This window comes from Lynx canadensis, chromosome C1, assembly GCF_007474595.2.
Source record: "Lynx canadensis isolate LIC74 chromosome C1, mLynCan4.pri.v2, whole genome shotgun sequence".
Lineage (NCBI taxonomy): Eukaryota > Metazoa > Chordata > Mammalia > Carnivora > Felidae > Lynx > Lynx canadensis.
Window position 1 is genome coordinate 118,167,018 of NC_044310.1, and position 19,709 is coordinate 118,186,726.

The 19,709-nt window shown below is 46.0% G+C and overlaps 1 protein-coding gene across 1 annotated transcript in view; it reads left to right on the forward strand.

Annotated features, from left to right (window-relative positions):
- SCTR (secretin receptor) overlaps positions 1-19,709 on the forward strand; it is a 78,914-nt gene that overhangs the window by 11,980 nt on the left and 47,225 nt on the right. Inside the window, exon 2 of the mRNA XM_030323701.1 lies at positions 11,491-11,611. Coding sequence (XP_030179561.1) covers positions 11,491-11,611 — 121 coding nt within the window. The remainder of the gene's footprint in view (positions 1-11,490; positions 11,612-19,709) is intronic.

The window sequence follows — 19,709 nt, forward strand, 5'->3', positions numbered from 1 at the left end:
AACTAATGTAATAGTGTATGTCAACCATACTTCAATTACACACACACATATATATATACCTACATATATATATGTAGGTATACACACACACACACACACACACACACACACACAGATACATATGTATGTATGTAGATATGGCATTGAGGAAGGCCTCCAGTGTGAAAGCAAACAAACAGGAGAAAGGAACTTACAGAAAATGTCGTCCATGCAGAGAGGAGGAAAAGGTCACGTGACTACAATTAATATCCTGATATACAGTTCTTAACAAGGATGCAAGATTCAAGAAGAGGGAGTGTGGGAAAGAGGGTGCTGGAGAAATGGAATCACCAGAGAGTAAGAAAGGCTGCCTGGAAAGTAATTGTATGATGATGACAAAACATTTATTAGGAAACTCAACAGCACATCAGGGCGCCTGGGTGCCTCAGTCGGTTGAGCAGCCAACTCTTGATTTCTGCTCAGGTCATGATCCCAGGGTGGTGAGATGAAGCCCTGAGTCAGGTTCTGTGCTGAGTGTGGAGCCTGCTTAAGATTCTCTCTCTCTTTCTGTCTCTCTCTGTCCCTCTCCCCCACTCATGCTCTCTTTCTCTCTCTCTCAAATTAAAAAAAAAAAAAAGCATATGACACAACGGTAGAAGAGTCGAGAAAGGTGAAAAGATTAGAGGGTCCATCCACGTTGCCCATTATTCAAATAATATGAGTTCTAGGAAGACAGAATAGAGAAGATGAAGGGAGGAAATAATAAAATAAACCATATAACATTTAAAAAATTCCAACATGAAGAACACAAATCTTCAGATAGAAATGGCCCCTGAGTCTCTTGACCAATGAATTAAAAAAGGACCATTTCCTCAAGGAATTTAAAAGCGACTAAAAACAGAAAAATCCGAAATATTTCTACAGAGAAGAGAAAAGTCACATACAAAAGGTTTGGGAGCACAGTTGGGTATCTTATCAATACAGGAAGAGAGAAGGAGAAATGCCTTCAAGATCTGGAACGAAATTTATTTTCAACCTAGAATTCTCTGCCCAAATTATTCATTTGATAATTAATCAAACTAATAAAAGCTTCTTCGCTCCTGCAAAGGTTTCAAAGTTTATCTCCTACTTACACTTTCTTAGGTGGCAACTTCTGCAAAACGAGGAAGTGAGGCAAGGAAAAAGATGTGGAATCTACGAAATCAAAGTCTAGCCAGAAAAGTTGGGGGGAGGGTACCCCAAGCCACCAGGCATCAGGCCCAGGTTGGCACAAGAGGAACGAGGACTGGCAGAGAAGTCTCTGGAGGTAAGACAAGTACAACCGTTGATAGATGTCCCACGGAGCTGTTGGAGCACTTAAAAAAATTAGCCATATGTACATAGAACGCTAATCAAATGAAAAAACAAGGTAATAATTGACCTCAGGAAAAACAAAATGTACAAGAAGAGACATAATCATTTTACATGGCTAGACTCAGCAGTGGACAATACTTCAGAGTCAAAAGAAAACGTTATAAATACACACCATTCATTTCACTAAAAATTAAATCAGCAGAAGTATATGTAATATATGGGGGAAAGAAGTATATGTAAGGAGATTTAAAAACATCTACATCTTTGTCTTCCATAACAGAGTTTTGAATAATGTCTCAGATTAACAAACCAAGAAATAGTAGTATAAGAACATAATTTTAAAATATGGAGGGGCGCCTGGCTGTCTCTGGTCATGGAGCATGGTCTCAGGGTTAGGGGTTTGAGCCCCACGTTGGGTATAGAGATTACTTGAAAATAAAATCTTGAAAAAATATGGAGATAAAAAGGAAAATAAACAGCTAAAAAGAGTTGAAAATGATTGCCTCCGGAAAGCAGGTAAAGGTTAGAGAAGGGAACTGCTGTTTTTCATGATAATTTCTTTGGCACTAGTACAAGTAAAAGAGGGAAAAAAACCATGTACAAACACAAACTCAATTTTTTTACAACTGTTTAAGGGTACTTTTTAAGGACTAATAGTTCTGGTTTTGAGGAAAGTTTTAGCAATTCTCTAGTCTTCATTTGCTGTTTCTCCTGTGAATTTTGAGTAAAATTATATTTAATAAGTATACAGAAATATATGAATAAATATACTAATTTTCAGCTACTAATGGCTACTAATTTTCAGCTCCCACCCCCCCGCTTTTCTGGGTTAATTTAGATGGTCAGGGGGCTTGTGTCCCGTTTATTCTCCCTCTGATGCCTCTACCAGCTGGTTCCTCCATTGAACACACTCTTCTCAGCCACTCCCAGACCCCCGAAGGGCGCCTTTTCTTCTCTACTGGTCACCATCCGGGGCCATGGGCTCAGTCCTTTCAGCAGAATGCTTTCGCTGTCTTTAGTGGGCATGCCACCACAACCCAAAATTATTTTGGCTTATTAAGTTTTATTGGAAGGATCGAGGGTGAAAGAAATGTGGAATGAGCCCCTTCACACCCATCAGGGTGACTGTCACGAAAACAAAACACAAATAGGGGCGCCTGGCCGACTCAGTCAGTAGAGCATGCAACTCTTGATCTCAGGGTCCTGCGTTCGAGCCCCACATTGGGGGTAGAGCCTACTTCAAAAAAAAATACAGTGGATAAAAAACAAAACAAAACAAGGGTTGATGAGGATACGGAGAAAATGGAACCCCTGTGCTTTGCTAGTGGGAATGCAAAATGGTGCAGCTACTATGGAAACCATTTGGTGGCTCCTAAAAAAGTAAACATAGAATTACCATATGATTCAGCAATTCTGTCTCTGGGGATACACTCAAAAGAATCAAAAGCAGTGATTCAAAGAGATATTTGCACACCCATGTTCATAGCAGCATTATTTATAATAGCTAAGTGGTCGTAGCAACCCAAACACCATCCATCAACAGATGAATGGAAGAACAAAATGTAGTGTCTATACACAATGGAATATCATTCAGCTAAAAGGGAATGAAATTCCAATAGATTCTACAATGTGGATGAGCCTTGAAAACATACTAAGTGAAATAAGCCAGGTACGAAAGAACAAATATGTGATTCTACTTACGTGAAGCACCTACAATAGGCAAATTTGTAGAGTCAGAAAGTAGACTAGAAGTCACCAGAGGCTAGGGAAGGAGGGAAATGGGTAGTTATTGTTCAATGGGTATGGAGTTTCTGTTGCAATGCTGAAAAAATTCTGGAAATGGATAGTGATGATGGTTGCACACCATTGTAAAGTACATTATAAATGTACTTAATGCCATGGACTTGTACACTTAAACATGGTTAAAGTAGGGGCGCCTGGGTGGCACAGTCGGTTAAGCGTCCGACTTCAGCCAGGTCACGATCTCGCGGTCCGTGAGTTCGAGCCCCGCGTCGGGCTCTGGGCTGATGGCTCAGAGCCTGGAGCCTGTTTCCGATTCTGTGTCTCCCTCTCTCTCTGCCCCTCCCCCGTTCATGCTCTGTCTCTCTCTGTCCCAAAAATAAATAAAAAACGTTGAAAAAAAAATTAAAAAAAAAAAACATGGTTAAAGTAGTAAATTTCATGCTATGTATATATCACTACAATTAAAAAAAAAGGGTCAGTCGGTTAAGTGTTCAGGTCTTTTTTTAAAAAATATATTTAATGTTTGTTTATTTTTGAGAGAGAGAGAGAGAGCAGGGTAAGGGCAGAGAGAAGGGGACAGAGGATCTGAAGCAGGCTCTGTGCTGACAGAGATCTCAACACGGGGCTGGAACTCATGAAGCATGAGATCATCACCTGAGCCGAAGTCGAACTCTTAACCAACTGAGCCACCCAGGTTCCCCCATTAAACATCCAGGTCTTGATCTCAGGGTCATGAGTTCAAGCCCCACGTTGGGCTCTGCAATGGGCATGAAGCTTACCTTAAAAAAAAAACACACAAATATATATATAAAGTTAAACTGTCTTCTGATTATTATTCTTAAAAAAATTTTGTTTAACTTTATTCATTTTTGAGAGACAGAGACAGACAGAGCATGAGCAGGGGAGGAACAGAGAGAGAGGGAGACATAGAATCCGAAGCAGGCTCCAGGCTCTGAGCGGTCAGCACAGAGCCCGATGCGGGGGGACTCGAACTCACCAACTGCGAGATCATGACCTGAGCCGAAGTCAAACGCTCAACCGGCTGAGCCACCCAAGTGCCCCGTGATTATTATTCTTTCTATAGTCCAAGGTAAAACTGCCAAGGAAGTTGAACTTTTCTTGGAGAGATGTTCCCAGGATAGGTGTTCTGTCATTTCTAACCTTGCTCCATTGCTCTCAAGAGTCCACTCTGTGGGAGTACTCCTTTCTTTAACCCCACAGTGCAAATCGCCACCCATTTGGTAGAAACTTCAGCTCCCTAAATCATGCACCTTGGTGCTGCCTCAGAATCTCTTTCCTACCGTATGTCATGCATAACAATCACAAAAAATCTCAGGGATATTCAGCAATAAGGCTTTATTTCTCTCATGGTGTTCGCAAGTCAACTAGGGTTTGATTGATCCAGGCTGGGCTCAGCTGGCTTGGCTCCAGTCCCTGGGTTGGGTACAGGTCTGCTGCACGACCTGCAAGATACCCCAGGTGGCAGAAATGCAAGAGAGCAAGCACAGCTGTGCAAACATATTTTGAGCCTCTCTTCCTATCAGATCTATCTAATACACCAGTGACCAGTCACATGGCTAGGCCCAAGGAAGGAAGTATACTCCACCCACCTTGAACTCATATGTATAAACTCCTATATGGAATTGGGACTGATAATTCTGACTACGATATGCCTCTTTCCCTGTCCTTGGCAGTAAATCTCCTAAGTCTGTTACGAGTTACTTTGTCAATGTTAACACCAAAAGGATGCTATGAAGTGTGGAAATTCACAAGTGCAGTCCCCCATGGGTTTTGTCCTCTGAATCTGGCAACATAGTCAAGCCTGAAGCATTGCCCTCATCCCCACGATTGAATATGGCTCATCACCGTATCCACGCATGAAAGGGGGAAGCATGTCCCTTTCCTTTTATGGGCACGAGATTGTGCTTGCACATGTGTCTTTTGCTCTACTCCATTGCTAGAACCTAGTCATGTGGGTGCACTTTAGTTGCAGGGAAGCTGGAAACTCTAGTCTCCAGATGGGCAACCATATGCCCAGTTAAATTCTGATTGCAGCAGAGGAAGAGTAATTATTAAAGAGACAAAGATCAGTCTCTGCCAGAGAGGTTACAACTGGAGGTAGGAATGGGAACAGAGCCACGGAATTAAGTATCTACCTTCCTCTATATATTTACATATTTTTAAAAGTGTATTTATTTTGAGAGAGAGAGGGGGGCGGAGAGAGAGAGAGAGAGAGAATCCTAAGCAGGCTCTGTCCTGTCAGCACAGAGCCCCGATGTGGGGCTTGATCCCACAAACCTTGAGATCATGACCTGAGCCAAAACGAGGAGTTAGATGCTTAACGGACTGAGCCACCCAGGGGCCCCTACAATGTAAACTTTTGCCTCTGAGAGAATTGTAGATGGTAAGAAATAATGCGGAAAGATCCCCGCATAGCCTTTTGTCAGTTTCTCCCATTGATAAAATCTTTCAAAACTATAGATAGTACAACATTACATTGATGCAGTCAAGATACAGAATATTTTTGTTACCCCAAGAATCTTTCATGGTGCTCTGTTACAGTCACAGCCACTTCCTTCCCACTCCCGTCCCTTCGTTAATTCCTGACCACTAATTTGCTCTCTCTTTCTATAATTTTGTCATGTCAAGAGTTCATACAAATAGAATCATATGGTATGTAACATTTTGGGATTGGCTTTTTTCACTCCGCATACTTCTCTGAAGATTCATCTCCTTTTTATTTTTTTAAGCGTTTATTTATTTATTTGTTTTTGAGAGAGAGAGAGAGAGCACAGGAGAGGGGCAGAGAAAGAGGGAGACAGGAGACAGAATCTCAAGCAGTCTCCTCTGCACTGTCTTCGCAGAGCCAGATGTGGGGCTCGAACTCATGAACAGCGAGATCATGACCCAAGCTGAAATCAAGAGTTGGATGCTTAACTGACTGAGCCACCTAGGCAGCCTTAGTTTATTCCTCTTTATTGCTGAGTGGAATTCCATAGTATGGATGTGCAGTGATCTGTGTAATCATTCACCCATTGAATAAAAACCGCTATAAAGATTCGCATACTGGTTCTTGCAGGAATATAAATTTTCATTTCCCTGAGATAAATTGCTGGATCATGTAAAAGCTGCATGTTTAGCTTATGTAAAACACTGCCAACCTGTTTCCCAGAATGGCTACACCATCTTACATTCCCACCAGCAACCTATGAGTGATCTAGTTTCTCCACGACGTCACCAGCATTTGTGGTTACTAGTTTTTTGTATTTTAACCATTCTGATAGAGTATAGTGATAACACATTGTGGTTTCAATTTGTGTTCACTTAATAGCTAATAATTTTGGAAACCATTTCATGTGCTCATTTGGCATCTGTATATCTTCTGTGAAATGTCTCCTCGTGTCTTTTGCCTATGTTGTAATGATATTGTTTGTTTACTGTTGAGATTTGAAGGGTCTTTATGCATTCTAGGTATTAGTCCTTTCTTGAATATGCGAATGCAAATATTTTCTCCCAGTCTGTAGTTTGTCTTTTCATCTGCTTAACATGAAGTAAAAGGCTTTAAATTTTTTTTAATTTTTTTTTAAAGTTTATTTATTCATTTTGAGAGAGAGAGAACCCATGCACTTGCAAGCAGGAGGAGGGGAGAGAGAGAGAGAGAGAGAGAGAGAGAGAGAGAATCCCAAGCAGGCTCCGCACTGTCAGCACAGAGCCTCATACGGGGCTCGAACTCACAAACCATGAGATCATGACCTGAGCCAAAACCAAGTGTCAGACGCTTCACTGACCAAGCGACCCAGGTGCTCCTTTTAAATTTTTATGAAGTCCACTTTACCCGATTTTCCTTCTATGGATTGTGCTTTTGTTGTCACATGTAACCCTGGAAGTCTGTTCACTTTTTGTTTTGTTTTTATTTTTTAATTTATTTTTTAGGGACATTTGGGTGGCTCAGTCGATTAAGCGTCCAACTTCAGCTCGGGTCATGATCTCACGGGTTCGTGAGTTCAAGCCCCACATGGGGCTGTCTGTTATCAGCATGGAGCCCTCTTCGGATCCTCTACCCCCTCTCTCTGCCCCTCCCCAGCTCGCTCTTTCTCTCTCTCAAAATATATAAATAAACTTTAACAGAAAGTAATTTATTTTTTAAGGATTATTTTAGCGTTTTCATTTCACTTTTTATTTTCGTAAGTAGGCTCCACGCCCAACGTGCGGCTTGAACTCATGACCTCAGAGTGGCATGCTCCACTGACTGAGCCAGTCAGGCCCTCCAAAGTCTGTGCCTTTTTATTTTCAGTTTAATTTTTCCCTCCGCTGAGCCCTCCCACTGAGCTTTTCTACTTCAGTTATGGTCTCTTTCAGTTCTAACTTTTACATTTGATTGCTTTATATCTTTCATTTCTTTGCTGAAACTTTCCTCTTTTTGCCGAGGTGTATATTTCTAGTTGTTCCAAGTGTACCTGTAATTGCTCACGGAAGCATTTTTATGATGGCTGCTCTACAACCTTTGTCAAATCATTGCAGGTCCCTGTCACCTCAGTGTTGGCATCTATTTTTTTTATTATTATTTATTTATTTTTGAGAGAGAAAGAGAAAGAGAGAGAGAGTGCCCAAGCTGGGGAAGGGCAAAGAGAGAGAGGGACACAGAGCATCTGAAGCAGGCTCCAGGCCCCAAGCCATCAGTGAAGAGCCTGACTCAGAGCTCAAACTCATGAACCATGAGATCGTGTTCTGAGCCCAAGTCGGACGCTTAACCAACTGAGCCACTCAGGTGCCCCTAGTGTTGGCATCTGTTGATCATTTTTCATTCAGTTTGATGTCAACCTTAATGTGATGAGTGATCTTTGACTGAAAGCGGGACATTTCGGGGGCATCTGGATGGCTCAGTTCGTGGAGCATCGGACTCTTGATTTTTGTCTCAGGCTGTGATCTCGTGGTTCGGGGGATCAAGCCCCACATCAGGCTCTGTGCTGACAGCGCAGAGCCTGCTTAGGATTCTCTCTTTCCTTCTCTCTCTGCCCCTCCCCTGCTTGTGCTCTCTCTCTCAAAATAAATGAACCTTAAAAGAAAAAGATTAAAAAAAAAAAAAAAGAAGAAAGTGGGGCATTTTCTATGCCGTAGGGCTCTGGGTCTTACTTAAACCTCTTCGTGGGCTTTTTCTGATGAGGAAGGGGGTGGATGCTCCCTCATTTCTTCCAGGTGCAAATAGAAGTCCAGCTTCCCCACTCTGTCTGATTTGACACTGACAGAGGAGGAAGGGTCCCCCTTACTGACAAGTGAGGGGTGGGACTATCAGCTCCCCACATGGTCTCATAACACTACAGTGGGGGCTCCCGTCACACTGGTGATGGTGAAAGTGCCGAGTGTCTGCCAGGCCTCCTTGTGTTTAGAGAACCTTCCTTTAGCCACTCTTTTAGGGGAGGATGCTGACAACGAGTTCTTTGAGTTTTCCTTCCCTGAGAATGTCTTGACTCTCCTTTCATTCCTGGAGGTATCTTTTGCCGAGTATAGGATTCTGGGTGGGCAGTTCTCCTGCAGCACCTGGGACACCACCCCGGTGGGGAGATGAAGGGGACCTCCTTCCTTCTGGGCTGGGGGGAGAGTCCAGTCTCCGCTGGCATCACGGGCTGGGGGGGCTGTGTTACCACACAACAGGGCTGAATGCGCCAGCTCCTTGCTTGGCCGTCTGAGACACCGCCCTGGCAGGGAGGCTGGGGCCCTGCGTCACAGCCTGGGGAAGGTGGAAGTCCTGGCTCCCCAGCTGACCACAGGCTTTTCTGTGGTGTTTGGCTGGAGTGGGCAGTTATCGCCTATACATTTTCTTCTTGCTAGACTTCCTCTTTCCTGGCCCTTGGCTAGAGCGAGCAGGCTTTTGTTGGGGCTTTTTCCTCTGCATCTGGCTGCATTTCCTTATTGCTGATTTCTTCGGCTCCAGGAATGGGGTATATGGGGTGAAAAGAAACCTGACAGAACTCACCACTTCCTTGGGTCATGAGGTCTTTAGCCACTTTGCCTTCTGTCCACCTTCCAGAATCTTCTAATGCTTCTTTTGTATATAACGTCCAGGGTTTCTTGTACTTCGCGGGAGCAATAGGAAAAACGTACGTGTGCTACATCTCCCAGAAGCCCATCCCTTTGTTTTCCGTTATACTTAAAGCTGTCGCAGAATCCTTCTATATAAAGCTTTTGCCACCTACAGGGTGGATTCTCAGAAGTAAAGTCAGTCGGCCAAAGGGTCTGGACATTTTTGTGACACTTAACATATGCTTACATATATACACTTAAAAGATTGTACCTGTTCACACTCCCTCCTGCAGCGTCTCACCTTTTAAGAGTAATGTTAGCTTCAAAGTGGCACCGAACAGGCTGTGTGCCTACTTGAGACCTTTGGTGAACTAATGGCAGCCTGCCAACCCACAGGTGGATTTTTCCACTCAAGCTCATCTACCGCCTCCGCCGAAAAGCCAGAGGGTGGTGGTGATGATGGGCTTCCGCGAGGACCCGGAGAGAACGCCACAGGGAGACAAGGGCACGAGTATGCGGGGCTGCGTGCCGGTTCTCCTGACAGTGACTATATTCTTAGGGAACGTTTTAACATAAGTGTCTAAATATAAGAGTCATCACAAGCGAGGTGATGAAGTCATGTGTTATAATGGTCAGGCATGAGATGGAAACTTAGGGGTGATGAACGGGGAAGGAATGAATTTTAAGTGTATTTATTTTGAGAGAGAGAGCGCGCACGCAGGGGAGGGGCCGAGAGAGAGAGAGAGAGAGAGAGAGAGAGAATCCCAAGCAGTCTCTGTGCTGTCAGCACAGAGCCCGATGCAGGGCTCAAACGCGCAACCTGTGAGATCATGACCCGAGCCGAAACTAAGACTCGGACACTCAAGTGACTGAGCCACCCAGGTGCCCCACATAATGTGATTTTAGTGCTGGGTAGACACAGATGGTCCTGCAACAGCTCTGTTGTGGCTGACTGTGGGCTCCGTGCCAGGGGAGGTGATGTGTGTGTTTCATGGGGATCACGGATCCAGTCACTTATGGTCAGGGAGTAGCTGGAAGAGAGCAGCTGCTGACGGCTGATAGGTGCTTTCTGACTGCATTAGTGAAGGGTCATGAGATGTGGAAGATCCAAATTAACAGAGAGATCGTCAGATTATTTATGTTTGCCTTTGGAATCGTTTGAATACAGTGCTACCTTAGGTGCCCTTCTCTGGCCCAGAGCTTTTGTTTATTTGGGCCATTTTGGAGCATGGCCTTGTCGCCGGGGACTTCTCCCCCTGTTCCATTATGTTGACATTTCCATCCACGAAGCATTTAGTGCAGGGGTGACAAGAGGGTTTAAGACTTGGTCCTTGACCTCTTGGAAGGCCGGTTTCTGAAATTCAGAACCTTGGGTATAGGACCTTGGTCACATGCCCTAACTACTATGGGCCTCAGTTTCCTTTTCTGTGTCTCTTTACGGGGTTATTTTGATGCTTAAGTAAGTTAATGTATGCGAAAAGACTCTAATATTAAAATTCCATACTCTGTAGGGGCGCCTGGGTGGCTCAGTCGGTTAAGCGTCCGACTCTTCGTTTTGGCTCAGGTCATGATCTCACGGTTCATGAGTTCGAGCCCCACATTGGGCTCCGTGCTGACCACATGGAGTCTGCCTGGGATTCTCTCTCTCCCTCTCTCTCTGCCCCTCCTCCGCTCTGTCTCTCAAAAGAAACAAACTTTTAAAAATTTATAAAAAAAATTCCCTACTCTGTAAAAAGTAAAATAAGGGTTCAATTCATTGGTGTTTTGAGTTGTTCCTTCCTTCCTTCCTTCCTTCCTTCCTTCCTTCCTTCCTTCCTCCTTCCTTCCCTCACTCACATATTTATCAAGTGTCAGCACAAATGAAAGAATGGAGCCATGCTCTGGAAATCTACTCTAGGAAGAGCTAGGAAGCCAGGACTGTGTGCCAGTCCTTCCTGTCCAACACATCCCTCCGTCAGTGTTTGCCTGGGGTGGATATATGCTCTCTTCTGGGGAACAGGGAGATGGTTGAATGTAGGTTTCAAAGACCCTTGAATCAAAACTTAACTTGCCAAGCCTGAGAAATGAACACTGTTGGAATAAACGAAGTCCTGCAGACTAATAGGTCCCCAGAAAGTAACTCACCGGGCTCGGGTGTCCTCGTAAACTCAAGGGCAAGATTTGCAGGGGACAAGCTACAGATGGTTCGAGCATCCTGGCTGTCCCAGAATTCAGTGGCCTGAATTTTCTCCCAGGAGTGGCTGCCTCTACCTCACTGTGAAGAGCTCCCTGCTGGATTTTACCCTCCTCAGTTCGAATCCTCACTGTCTAGCCCCACTCGTGCTCACAGAAAGTCTCTTTGTGGTACAGTGGAGTTAGTGGCACGGATGTGCATTCTTGGTTTTGGACTTGCAGGTGGGTGCCCTCCCCCGACTGTGTGATGTGCTCCAGGTGCTTCGGGAGGAACGGGACCAGTGCCTGCAGGAACTCTCCAAAGAGAAGCCGGGAGACCCGGGTGTGGAGCAGCCGGCCCCAGGTATGTGGCCTACTTTAGTCCACTCTTGGACATGCATTGTGGCCAAACCCACTGCGGTACGGGAGGCGGGGCCAGCTTGGGGACGCAGGGGACGGGACTGGCTGTATTCATTCAGACAATCAGCTGGGGGGAAGGGTCGGGAGTGATCCTGGTGAGCGGTTGACTCACACCTAAGAAGCCACATCAACACCACTCACCGTTTCTCTGGGCTTGTGGATACGGCCTGTGTTTTCATTCCACCAACTTCTGCATCATGACTTCACCAAGGGAAGAGTTTGGTGAGAATTACAAGTCAAGGAAGTGTGCCTCTTACCCATTCTTTCGCCTCCTCTGACAAGTTTGTTGTGTGAGGTAGTCAGAGAGGCAGAGAGGGGTCAGAAAAACCTGGGGTCCGAAGTTGGCTCACACTCGCTGGCTGTGCAACCATGGACAAGTTATTTAACCTTCTGAGCCTTGGTTTCTTGATCTATACAATGGAGGTGATAATGTCTACTTTGGATTATGATGATAAATGAGATAAAGTATGTTAAATACTAGTGATTCTTAAATATTATTAATGTAAACATTATCATTAATCATTAAAAAATACCATTAATTTGATATTTTATATGTTAATTTTATTTTTATTCTGTTTTTTAAGTTTCCCTCTTCTAAGGATAAGGAAGGGTGTAGTATTAAGAAAAGAATCCATTATAGGTCTTCAAACAAAGACTTGTACATGCATATTCATATAGCACAACTAGTCTCAATGGCCAAGAGGCAGAAACAATCCAAGTGTCCATGGACTGATGAATGGAGAAAAAAACGTGGTGTATACACACAATGGAACATTATTGAGTCTTAAAAAGAAATGATGGGTTAATACATGCTACAACATGGATGCATGCATCTTGAAAACAAGTTAAGTGAAGAAAGCCAGTTACAGAAGACCATGGATTGTATGATTCCATTTATATGAAATGTCCAGATCGGGCAATCCATACAGACAGAAATTAGATTAGTAGTTGCCTGGGGCCAAGGGGAGGGAGAATGGGGAGTAACTGCTGAGCAGTTCCCTTTTGGTGGTGGTGAAAATATCTTAGATCTAGATAGAGGTGATGGTTGCATGATACTATGAATGAGTTAACCACCACTGAATTGTACCACTTTAGAATGGATAATGGTTAATGTTATGTTGTATGAATTTTTATTTTTATTGATTTTTTTAAGTTTATTTATTTTGAGGGAGAGAGAGTGCCAGCAGGAGAGGGGCAGAGAGAGAAGGAGAGAGAGGATCCAAAGCAGGCTCCACACTGTCGGAGTGGAGCCCAATGTGGGGCTTGAACTCACGAACTACGAGATCATGACCTGAGGCGAAATCAAGCGTCAGACGCTTAAGCGACTGAGCCATCCAGGCACTCCAAGGGTTGTATGAATTTTAAAATGTACTTTATTTTTTAGAGCAATTCACTGCAAAATTGAAAAGAAAGTGCAGAGTTCCCATACACTCTCTGCTCCCCACTCAAACACACAGCCTCTTCCCCCATTAACATCCTGTACCAGAGTGATAACGCTTGTTATAATCGTTGAACCTGCATTGACACGACATTATCACCCAAAGCCCATAGTTCACATGAGGATTCACTCTTGGTGTACATTCTGTGGGTCTTGACAAAAGTATGACATGTGTCCACCATTATAGTATTTTCTGTGCCCTAAAAATGCTCTGTTGTTCCACCTATCCGTCCCTTTCTCTCCCCTAACCCTTAGCAATCACTGATCTTTTTTATTGTCTCCATACTTTTGCCTTTTCTAGAACATTGTATAGGTGGAATCCTACAGTAGTATGTAGCCTTTTCAGATTGGCTTCCTTCACTTAGCCATATGCATTTAAGTTTTTCTCCACTTCTTTTCATGTCTTGATAGCACGTTTCTTCTTTTTTTTTTTTAATTTTTTTTTTAACATTTATTTATTTTTGAGACAGAGAGAGACAGAGCATGAACGGGGGAGGGGCAGAGAGAGAGGGAGACACAGAATCTGAAGCAGGCTCCTGGCTCTGAGCCATCAGCCCAGAGCCCGACGCAGGGCTCGAACTCATGGACCGCGAGATCGTGACCTGAGCTGTAGTCGGACGCTTAACCGACTGAGCCACCCAGGCGCCCCGCACGTTTCTTCTTAAAGTAGAGTAATATTCCATTGTCTGGATGTAGCACAGTTTACCCGTTCACTTACTGGAGGACATCTTGGTCGCTTCCGCATTTCGATAGTTGTAAATAAAGCTGCTGGGTGTGGACACAAGTTCTCAACTCGTTTGGTTAAATACCCAAGAGCTTGATTGCTGGCTCATGTGGTAAGAGTACGTTCAGTTTTGTGAGAAACTGCAGAACCGTCTTCCAAAGTGGCAGTGCGGTTCTGCGTTCCGCGAGCAATGAAGGAGTGTTCCTGTTGCTCCACATCCTTGCCAGCTTTTGGTGTTGTCAGTGGTTTTTTTTTGTTGTTGTCTTTTTCTTCTTAATTGTGGTAAAATACATATAACATAAGATTTACTGTCATAATCAGTTTTATTTATTATTTTTTTTTAATTTTTTTTAACGTTTATTTATTTTTGAGACAGAGAGAGACAGAGCATGAACGGGGGAGGGTCAGAGAGAGAGGGAGACACAGAATCTGAAACAGGCTCCAGGCTCTGACCGTCAGCACAGAGCCCGACGCGGGGCTTGAACTCACGGACCGCGAGATCGTGACCTGAGCCGAGGTCGGCCGCTTAACCGACTGAGCCACCCAGGCGCCCCTGTCATAATCAGTTTTAAATTTAAAACTTTAAGCTTTAGTGGAAAACACGTAACATGAAATTTACCATCTGAACCGTTTCTAAAGGTACAGTTGGGGTGGTGTTGAGTACATTCACCGTGTTGGGTATCCAGTCTCCAAAACGGTTCATCCCGCAAAACTGAAACTCTATACTCATTAGAACAACAGCTTCCTTTCTCTCCCTTCCCTCAGCCCCTGACGGCCCCCATTCTACTCTCTGTTTCTATGAATTTGACTACTCTAGGTACCGCACGTAAGTGGAATCATACAGCGTTTGTCTTCTGGCTATTGGTTTATTTCACTTAGCATCATGTCCTCAAGATTCATCAAGGTTGTAGCCTATGGCAGAATTTCCACATTTTGGGAATCCATTCATTCCTGAAAGGACACCGGACTTGCTTCCGTCTTTTATCTGTGGTGAATAATGCTACTCTGAACATGAGTGTGCACGTATCTATCTCTTCAAGTTTCCGCCTTCCATTCTTTTGGGTGTATACCCACAAGTGAAATTGCAGGATTGTGCGGTGATTCTATTTTTCATTGTTCCTGGGTCCCGTATACCGTGTTTTTCCATAGTAGCTGTACTGTTTCACATTCTTACCAGCAGCACACACGAGTTCCAATTCCTCCACATCTTCACCAACACTTGTTACTTGGTTGTTTTGGGTTTTTTTAGTAATTTTTTTTAATGTTTATTTATTTTTGAGAGAGAGACAGAATGTGAGCAGGGGAGGGGCAGAGAGAGAGGGAGACACACAAGCAGGCTCCAGGCTCTGAGCTGTTAACACAGAGCCTGACGCAGGGCTTGAACCCACGGACCGTGAGATCATAACCTGAGCCAAAGTCGGATGCTTAACTGACTGAGCCACCCAGGCGCCCCGTCACTTGGCTGTTTTTTGATGATAGCCATCCTAATGGATGTGAGGTGATATCTCATTGTGGTTTTGATCCGCATTTCCCTAACAATTAGTGATGTTGAGCATCTTTTTATGTGCTGGTTGGCCTCTTGTATATATTCTTTGAAGAAATGTTTATTTCAGTCCTTTGCCCATTTAAAAATACGGTTGTTGTTGTTTTTTGCCAGTGAATTATAGGAGTTCTTTATATATTCTGGGTCTTACCCCCTTATCGGATATATGATTTGTAAATAATCTCTCCCATCGTGTAGGATGCCTTTTCATTCCGTTGTTTGTGTCCTTGGATGCACAGAAGTTTTTAGGTTTGATATAGTTGGCTGCATCTAGTTTTTACTTTTGTTGCCTGTGTTTTTGATGTCATATCCAACAAATGATTGCTAAATTTAATCTCAGGAAGCTTTTCCCATATGTTTTATCCTAAGATTTGTTTATAGTTTTAGCTCTTACATTTAGGTCCTTGGTCCTTTTTGAGTTCATCTTTGTATATGATGTCCACCTTCGTCCTCTTTTTTTTTTAATGTTTATTTATTTATTTATTTAGAGAGTGAGCGCCCGCATGTGCACGTGCCTTCTCTTGGGGGAGGGCAGAGAGAGAGAGGGGGAGAGGGAGAGGATCTCAAGCAGGCTCTGTGCTGTCCATGCGGAGCCCAACGTGGGGCTGGATCTCATGAACCGTGAGATCATGACCTGAGCAGAAAGTAAGAGTCGGATGCTTAACTGACTGAGCCACTCAGGCGCCCCAGAACGGCTAGAACTTTAACAGATACTTTGTATGCACGGCTCACCTGAAGACAGTTTCCCATCTTTTCCTAAAGGGTTCAAGTTGGCGCTCTTTGCCACCACTGGGTATTGAGGGACGGGGTGGACAGAGTAAGGAAGGGGTGTAGTGCCTTGCAAACAGGACACGGAATCAGAACGCCTTTCAGTGGTGATAACTGGCGGTTCATGCTGGGGCGGGGTTGGCAGCTTTATCACTTGGAGTCCCCTTGGGGGCATTTTAGGAGCCAGCACAGAATATACGCCTCAAAGTGGCAGAGGATCTGGGATATTTATCCACCAACACCCCATCAGTCAGAACCTGGGCTGTTTCTGGGGAGGGTGCATGGATTCCCCCGCATTTCCCTTTGCCTGCTGTCCTTGGGGGGAAAGTGGGCTCCAGCACCTGGAGAAAGCCTTCAGGCAAAGGGATCCAGGGGCTACCATTTGAAAGTGAGGTTGGGGGGGCGTCTGGGTGGCTGAGTTGGTTAAGCCTCTGACTTTGGCTCAGGACACGATCTCACTGTTGGTGGGTTCAAGACCCACGCTGGGCTCCACACTGAGGGCGTGGAGTCTGCTTAGGGTTTTCTCTTTTGCCCTCTCTCAGCCCCTCCCCAACTCACACACATACTCTCTCTCAAAATAAATAAATAAATTTTAAAAAAAGGGAAGAAAGACAATGAGGTTATTGTGTGCAGGAGAGGTAGACCAAGGAGATAGATAGGAGAGCAAGGTCTTCTCCCGAGGGAGGTGGAGGTGGAAAGGAGCAGCTGCATGTAAGACCAGTGTAGATGGTAACCCAGACGGGACGTGGGGGTGACTTTGCTCAGGGGCAAGGTGGGACAGTGCATGTCCAGGATAACCCCCAAATGTTCCTTCTGAGCAGCGGGAAGATGGGGCAAAGGAAGACCAGGGACTCTGGGCAGTAGAGACAAAGATCAGGAGGTGAGTGTCAGCTGTGCAGAGCTGAGACTTCGGAGGAGGGGCCAGGGCTGGGGAACCCCTCTGCACAGGTGACAAAGGGGCTGAGGTTGTGCGAGGTGAGGGTGTGAGAGAGGAGAAGAGGTGCCCAGGAGTGGACCTCAAGATTGCCAGTGTGCATCGTCGGGGGCAGCCAGAGGCAGGAGGAAGATTCAAGGAGTCGTGGGCAGCGGGGGCCAAGCGGTCTGGATGTTGCAATGTGCTTTAACCGATTCGCCCACCCTCTGCCTGAGGGACAGGGTCAGGATGAGCCTCTCCCATAGTTCCAGCCTTTCCCTCCTCTCTGCTGGCTATGAAAGCTGCTTGTGGGGAGGCAGACTATGGTCTTGCGCTGCTCACTGGGGGGCACCACTGAGCCTGAGTCTCCTGATTTCCCAAACCCTCCTGCTACCCTAGAAACTGTTTGGAACAGCAGGAAACAAGGTCTGCCTGCTTGTCCCCAGTGTGAATGCCTAAAATTCCAATGACAGGGCATGGGTTTTTCATTCAGCTCTGAGACATACAGCCTAGAGATGCTAGGCCTTTGGGAGAGATATGGTGAGCTTCATCTCATGCTGACAAGTAAGGGACACTTATTTTAAAAGTCAGCATCTGATGTGTTTAAAATGTCCCACTGCTCTTCATCCCAGGATAAGGTCCAGCTCCTGACTTGGCCCTTGTCCCAGCCTCCACTCCAAACATGTCCTCTTGGCTCAACCAAATTGCTTACAATTTCATGACTATGTGACTATGCGGGTTTCTCTGTGCCTCCAGGCCTTTGCACATGCTGATCCCTCTGCTACACCACCATTCCCTCTTCTTCACTCGGCCAACCACTCTGCTTTTCAGACTCTTCCAGGAACAATTTCTGCTGCCACCCTGAGTCCTGCAGGACCCTCTGCTCCTCTCCCCTGCGGCACCTTGCCCTTTCCCTGGTGCGTGGCACAGGGCTTGCACAGATCGGGTACTCATTGTGTGTTTGTTGACTGACTTACTGAGTGAATGAGTGAGTGCAGATACTTACTTGGCTGAGAGCAGAGAGAGAGGAGAAAACAAAAGAGCTGGCCCGGAGGAAACAGTGGGAGATGAGACAAAGCCTTTGGAGTTCTAAGGACCCCACAGGGGACGTGGATGGCCCCCACCTTGCCCAGCTTGTCACATACTAGCTGAGGTGAGCAGTGTAGCCCATGCTGCTCATGCAGGGGTGCTCTCTGGAGCCTGACCTGGGGGCAGAGAGGTTGAGCCCTTTGTCCTCCTAGGGCCTCCTATAAGAAGCAATCCGCTGCTCTGCCAGCCCCACTGAGGCCCTGAGTGACCCACCCCACTGGCTGGGCCCCCTGCTTGACATTCTGGGTGTCCCAGTGTTCCTGTCGGCTTCCACACCGCAAGCGCAGATCTGTTCCTGTAACAGCGGGAGGAGGTGGTCGGCTGTGGGCTTAGCACGGGGTGGGGGTGGGGGGGGGGGGGGCGTGAGCGCCAGGCTGGGGGACAGGTGGAGCCAGCCAAGTTGTCAGTGCTGCTGCTTCCTCTCTGTGATCTTGGGCAAGGGGGGCTCATCCCTCCGCTCCTCAACGTGCGCATTTTCTTTTATTTTTATAAAAGAAATAAAATATTAATTTTTTTTAGAGAGAGAGCGAGGGTACAAGTGAGCGAGGGGCAGAGAGAAAGGGAGAGAGAATTGCACGAGGGGCAGAGAGAGAAAGAGAGAAAGGGAGAGAGAAAGAAGGGGGACTCACCCGAAGCAGGGCTCGTGTCACCTGATGCGGGGCTCAAACACACAAACTGTGGGATCGCGACCTGAGCCGAAACCAAGAGTCGGGTGCTGAACCGACTGAGCCACCCAGGCGCACCTCAACTTACCCATGTTATTTATTTTTTTATTAAAAAAATTTTTTGGGAGGCGCCTGGGTGGCTCAGTCGGTTAAGCGTCCGACTTCGGCCAGGTCACGATCTCGCGGTCCGTGAGTTCGAGCCCCGCGTCGGGCTCTGTGCTGACAGCTCAGAGCCTGGAGCCTGTTTCAGATTCTGTGTCTCCCTCTCTCTCTGACCCTCCCCTGTTCATGCTCTGTCTCTGTCTCAAAAATAAATAAATGTTAAAAAAAAATTTTTTTTAAGTTTATTTATTTATTTTGAGAGAGACAGAGACACAGTGCCAGTGGGGGAGGGGCAGAAAGAGAGGGAGGGAGAGAAAATCCCAAGCAGGCTCCACGCCGTGGGCACAGAGCCTAACTCGGGCCTCCTGTTCACGAACCCTGAGATCACCACCTGAGCCGAAACCAAGAGTCAGACGCTGAACCGACTGAGCCATCCAGGCACCCCTCAACTTGCCCATTTGCAAATGGGGATATAATCTTATGACCTCACGGCCCTGCTGGCAGGACGCGAAGGCAGGGATCTCGTTGTCGCGGGGAGCTTCTTTCCTGGCCCGGTTGCTCCGTGCGGACAGGCTGGCCTCTGCCATGGATGGGCAGCCTCCACCGGGCCCTCTGTCCCCCTGCGTGCTCAGCCTCGCCCCGGGAGGTTCCCCACCCAGTCACCCTGTGGACGCCGGCCTCACGCTCCCAGTGCTTGGGGAGGTTGTAAGGGTGCCCTCACTCAGGTTCTGGGCTGACTCGTCTGGAGCAGATCTGGTCATGTTTCCTCCCGAAGGCTCTCGTGGGGTCCTCATTGCGTA